We start from the raw sequence: 5,511 nt of genomic DNA on the forward strand, positions 1-5,511 counted from the left end.
CTCGGACGAGATGATCGACATGGACATGGGCCAGGTAGCCGCGCCCGGATGCGACTTTGACGTCGACCTCGAGTGGCTCGCGTCCGTGTCCGAGCCGCCGCCAATCCCGATCGCCGAGCCCGCGCCGGACGCAACCAGCCGCTTCGAGTACGTGGCGGACGACAATACGTCGATGAGCAGCGCCGTGTCAAGCCCGGCGTCCAAGCGCAGTGCGCCTGCCAAGACAGCCAAGACGTCGTCGGCCGACGCGTACGACAAGAAGAAGCAATACAACCGCGAGCGCAACCGGCGGTTCCGCATGATGGAGAAGCAAGAGGCGATGCAGCTCTCGCAGCAGATTCAAGATTTGCAGTCGCAGCTCAAGCAGATTGAGGGCAAGAAAAGAGCGCCTCATACCAATGACGACGACGACGTGAGCGCGCTCGTTGCAACGAGCAAGAACCTCTTGCCGTGGAAGGATGTCGCGACGATCTTCAAGACGATGAAGGACGCGAGCTCCGAGAAGCAGTCGTCGCTGCACAGCAAACTGCGCAAGTACAAGGAAATCGCCTGCATTATGAACTCGTGGGTCGCCAAATCCATGGCCGTGCCCACGTTTTCGGACCCGTTCAAGCAGTCGTGGCGCAACTCGTCGCTCATGGCCCACGAGAGCTCGCGGCGGCTCGGCTTTGACTGGATCACCAAGCAGCTGTACCACAACATTGACGCGATGATCCAGCACTGCGGGCTCCCGGCGTCCATGGCGCCAGTCAGCGAAGTCCACGTCTTTCCGCTCGAGAACGATCCGTCGTACCACCTCATCAAGGCCCGCCAGCGCATCGAGTATGCGACCTTGGACGAGGTCACGCAGACGCTCCAACGGCTCTACTTTCAAAAGCCGGACGGGCTCCTCGACATGCCGGACCCGAACATTATGTACTTCCGCATGAAGTCGCCGTACGGGGCGACGCAGCAGAACGCGTACTTTCAAAACATCCTCGCGCGCCAGTTCTTTGACGAGAACCGGTACGTGGTCTTCACCCACAGCATCACGGACGATGAAAAGTACCCGCTCGACCGCATCCAGCGCAACTGGACCAACTGGACGATCGCCGAGCGCCTCGGGCACGACCGCGTCATCATCAAGCAGGTCTCGGTCGCCAACGGCCTCCGCACGAAGGACCAGTACCTCCCGTTCGACCAGGACCCATCGACAGTGCTCTCGACGGACCCGGTCGTGCAGTTTCGGCAATTTGAACACAAGACGCACGTGTACCACCAGCGCATCTTTGCGCAAGACGTGCTCAAGTTTCAACAAACGTTGGCGCAGATCCGGTACGAGAACGCGACTGCGCGCATCGATTCGATGAGCACCGAGCCGAGCCCGGTATGCAGCCCCGTCGCCGCGCCGCGGTGACGCTACGGACACGATAGTAGAAGACCCTCTTTGTATGCGTCGCACACCCTGTAAAATGTTGATTATGATGACGATGATACCCATGCCTGTACAGTGTAACCGAGTCCATGCGGACTCTTCGTCGACTTGCAGAGTTCGCCGACGAGTCGGTGGTCACTACCATGGCGCGCGAGGCGGCGAGAACTAGGGTTGTAGAGGGGTAGGGGTACAAAGCGACCAAACACTCTGGCTTCGGACCATAGATGGTCGCCGGCAAACGAGAAGACAGTTGATTGAAACATGAATATCTATATGGCGACTTGGCTACTAGACAATAAGGAACCAAGAGTTGATGGTTTAGGCGACGGACGCCGACGCGAGGCACGCAAGAAGGTCGGTGGTTGACGGTCGGACCGATGGCTCGTCGGCGCAACAGCGCTGGATGATGAACGCCAACACGGGGTCATGGGCCGACGGCTGTGCGTACGCAGCGTCCACGCGGGCGAAAAGATTGCCCAACGCAAAGATATCGTCCGAGAACGCGCCGGTGTGCCCGAACTTGAAGCTCGCGAGCTTGACATCACCGCGCGTTGTTAAATAGACGTGCTTGGCTTCGAGGTGCCCGTGCACCATGCCCTGCGCATGAAGCGCGTGGAGGCCGTGCGTTATGCCGATCACAAGGTTGAGTTTCGACACGCGTCGTCGGGGCTCGGGCTGCTCGAGGTACGTCAATAGGTCGCCGCCGTCCAAAAACTCGAGCACGAGCTTGGAGGAGGCGCCGCCGACGACACCAACCAGCCGCACCAGATGTGGCTGCGCATCGAGGCTATACAACACTAGAATGAGTCCTTGTGCATCGCATCGGAGATGATTGTACGTGAACAAATTGCCCAAATGGCGTTCGTACGCCCGTGCATCCGCCAGCGTCGGAGCAACCGTCTGGAGCACGACCGGGTCGGAGCCGTACAGCGCGAGCTCGGTCGACGGCGAGAGCCGCCTCACGAACGTCACGTCGGTTCCCGCAATGATCGGGACACCGCTGGTGGTCGTCGTGTGCGGGTCATTCGCGTGCTGCGAGAGGCACTTGTGCACCTGCGCGGCCGTCGGGCGGTCGATCGGATCTGCAGCCATGCACTTGTGCGCGAGCTCATAGTACCAGAGAGGACACGTGAGCGAGAGGAGGGGTCGGCGACCGTTGGATACTTGCATGAACAGCGCATACTCGTTCACGCAATCTTCGCTGTACGGCCGCATGGTCGTGTCGAGCTCGGTCAGGAGAACGCCGAGCGCGTAGACGTCGACTTCGGTGCCATAGTGGCTCGTCGAGAAGGCTTCGGGCGCCATGTAGAGGGGCGTGCCCACTTCGGCCGTCTTGGAGCGCAGTCCGTTCTCGCGCGCAATACCAAAGTCGGCGACCTGCACAAGATTGTCGGTCGACAACAAGACGTTTTGGGGCTTGAGGTCGCGGTGGATGACGTTGCACTTGTGCAGGTCCACGAGTGCGGCGGCGACCGCGACGGCAATCGCTTGATGTGGCAGCGTACACCCCGTATGCTCGTTGGCGCGGCGCTTGTCGAGGTGCGTGCGCAGATCGCCGTGGACCATGTACGGCATGACGATCTTGGGCTGGTTGGTGTCGAGGTCGGCCATCGCGAGCAGCTGCACCGTGTGCTGCGACTGCAGCCTACCCAGGTTTGCATGGTACGATGCACGGCATAGACGATGTAGTACTTGAACATGGCCGAGACTTCGCGGTGAAACGTGGTGAGGTCCTCGACTTGATCGAGGCACTTGACCGCGACGACGTCGTTCTTGTAGAGACCGTGATAGACCGTGCCGTGGGCGCCCATGCCAATCGGCCGGAGCTGCTGGAGGTCGTTCGCACTCGAAACAATCGGGATGTCAGCCACTACGATCTAAGAGCTTAGGAGGCGAGACGCGATCGGGTCGCTGTACTGTAGCTTGGTGCGTGGAGAAAGGTTTGTTGCGGCAAGAGCCGGCGAAGCTGTGCCAATTCGCTGCGAAGGCGCGCGTTCTCATCGCGAAGCTCTGCGATCGCGACGGCCGAGTGCACGTTGGCGATCGAGCCGAGCACCGTGTTGTTGGTCGACGACGACGACGTCGACGTGGCGCGAGTGCGAGGGCTCGACGACGGGCGCTGCAGCTTGACGTGCAAGTCACCGCAGCGCGCGCCTTCAAATTTGACAGGAAACCACGCTTCGGCGACGCTCGCCCGCCGAAAGACTTCGTTGAGGTCGATGTCGCAGATGCCGATGGGCTTGTCGCGGATCCAATTGTTGTTCATAATGTCAATCTGCAGCACGGGCAGTGGCAACGGGACGTCGGTGAACGTCTCGGTGCAGTGCCAGATCGGTGCTGTCCCGCCGTTGTCATGGGTCTCGGACCGACGCGGGGCCGATGTTCCGAGCCGAAGCACCACGTACGGGTCCTGCACGCCAAGCTTCTGGACGACGCGGAGGTCGCGGCCACGCACGACCGAGACGACAACAGCTGACTCGCCCATTTGCTCTTTCCTCGGTCAGGCAGCTGGATTTGCCTCTCGACGTGGATTGGCCAAAATACAACGCCTGATGCGACAGGATTGGATGAATATCTGGAGCGCGTCGTGCTGCCACGTCACGGCGTATCTTAAGTGGGTGGCTTGCTCGTATCGTTGGGACACACGCCATCATCGCACACCGTGGCTTGTGACGGTAGACTATTGAAAGAGCACTGTGCTTAACAGAATGAGGAAGTTTGGATACCAACGCGCAGTGCACTGGAATCGGGATTCCGTTCACGATCAGCATCCTCGTGCGAAATTTGATCCCATCCGCCAGCCTCTCTCGACATTGTACTCCATCGTCAACCGCGTATCTCTCCACACTCTATCTTCGTTTTCTATTTTTTAATATTGTAAAGCATAGGAGACAATGTCCACACTGCAAATTGCAGGGCGTCAAGTGCGAAACCGTCCTACTTTTACGCTCGAAAACACTTTAAACTATTAATACTTTAAAAAGTTACTGTAACACCATATGGGGGTATAGCGCAGTGGTAGCGCGTCCGCTTTGCATGCGGAAGGCCCCGGGTTCGACCCCCGGTTCCTCCACATTTTTGGCCAGCGCTCAGGTTAAAAAACGACGGTGCTTTGATGAAAGCTGCAGGAAAGGGTCGTAAAGAGATGGTGTGCTACAGTGTTGCTATGTTTTTGGCGTTTAAAGCTATCAAATTGTAGCTGAGCAGGGTTTTTCCCCCCGCAATTGTCGGGTCTCGTTCAAGAGCGGGCTGCATATCTGCGTGTTGTCCTTCGCTACAAACAACGCTCCTGGGCTAGCCATGCGATGATCTAAGACCACGTTGTCAAGGCGAGCGGTCAACAAGACGCTGCAAACATCACAATCGAAGTCGTACAATTGAAGATGGTAGACTCGCAACGCGCGAGAATCGACGACACAGCAGATTTGTGTTTCAGCCACGACCCGCTTTCGACGGCAACACCACCGGTCGATCGAGCACACTCCAACCGTTTGAAATAAATAGCGCTGTTACTTCCATGTGTATGCTATTAGCCGCTGCGAGCCAACGCGCGCTGGAGAAGCTCATCTAAATGCGTCTCGAGGTGCTGCGCGTAGGCCACTCTTGCTTGCACGAGCGAGGTCCACTGCTGGCTCGGGTGGACATTCGCAATTTCTGGCTCTTCGAGCGCAAACGGCACCGGCGCGCCGTCGCCGGTGCGCAAGCCTCCCATGATCAGACACCGCACGACACGGGTCGCGTGCGCGTCCACGCGGTCGGCGATCGTCCAGCTTGTCCAGTTTTGCGCCAGAAGGCGTGGCTGGTGCAGCGCGTCGCTCAGAATGCTCTGCGCACACACGACGTAGCGCGCGTCATCGATGGCCCATTGACACACGAGCACGTGCTCTTCAAAAGGCTGCGATCGGAGCGCCCCAAACGTCGAGGGCGACTGCAGGTACACCATGTTGGTGCCTGGCGTGTCCAGAATCGCAGCGCCGTCGGCTTGAAAATGGATGGCGTAGAGGCCCTTGGCGACTGCGTGAAGCGCTGTACGCTCGACTCGGTCGCTCCACGTGGTCATCTGGTACGAGTTCCCCGATGGCTCGACGACCGTGCGG

At 59.0% G+C, this 5,511-nt stretch overlaps 2 protein-coding genes and 1 non-coding gene across 3 annotated transcripts; 2 read left to right on the forward strand and 1 right to left on the reverse strand.

Annotated features, from left to right (window-relative positions):
• The first annotated feature begins 7 nt into the window (after positions 1-7).
• SPRG_15178 (hypothetical protein) lies at positions 8-1,479 on the forward strand. Its single transcript, XM_012354339.1, has one exon. It carries the CDS (start codon positions 11-13, stop codon positions 1,394-1,396), a length of 1,386 nt encoding a protein of 461 aa, XP_012209729.1. The 5' UTR covers positions 8-10; the 3' UTR covers positions 1,397-1,479.
• A 167-nt stretch (positions 1,480-1,646) lies between these two features.
• SPRG_15179 (serine/threonine protein kinase) lies at positions 1,647-3,899 on the reverse strand (the record flags this gene model as incomplete). Its single annotated transcript, XM_012354340.1, has 4 exons — positions 1,647-2,201; positions 2,253-3,059; positions 3,107-3,284; positions 3,332-3,899. The coding sequence occupies 4 exons, from the start codon at positions 3,897-3,899 to the stop codon at positions 1,733-1,735; spliced, it is 2,022 nt and encodes a 673-aa protein (XP_012209730.1). The 3' UTR covers positions 1,647-1,732.
• Positions 3,900-4,415: 516 nt separating this feature from the next.
• On the forward strand, positions 4,416-4,487 carry SPRG_30193. Its single transcript has one exon. It is a non-coding gene; the product is annotated as a tRNA-Ala (tRNA).
• Positions 4,488-5,511: the final 1,024 nt, after the last annotated feature.

The sequence above is a fragment of the Saprolegnia parasitica genome, assembly GCF_000151545.1.
Source record: "Saprolegnia parasitica CBS 223.65 unplaced genomic scaffold supercont2.157, whole genome shotgun sequence".
NCBI classification, from domain to species: domain Eukaryota; phylum Oomycota; class Saprolegniomycetes; order Saprolegniales; family Saprolegniaceae; genus Saprolegnia; species Saprolegnia parasitica.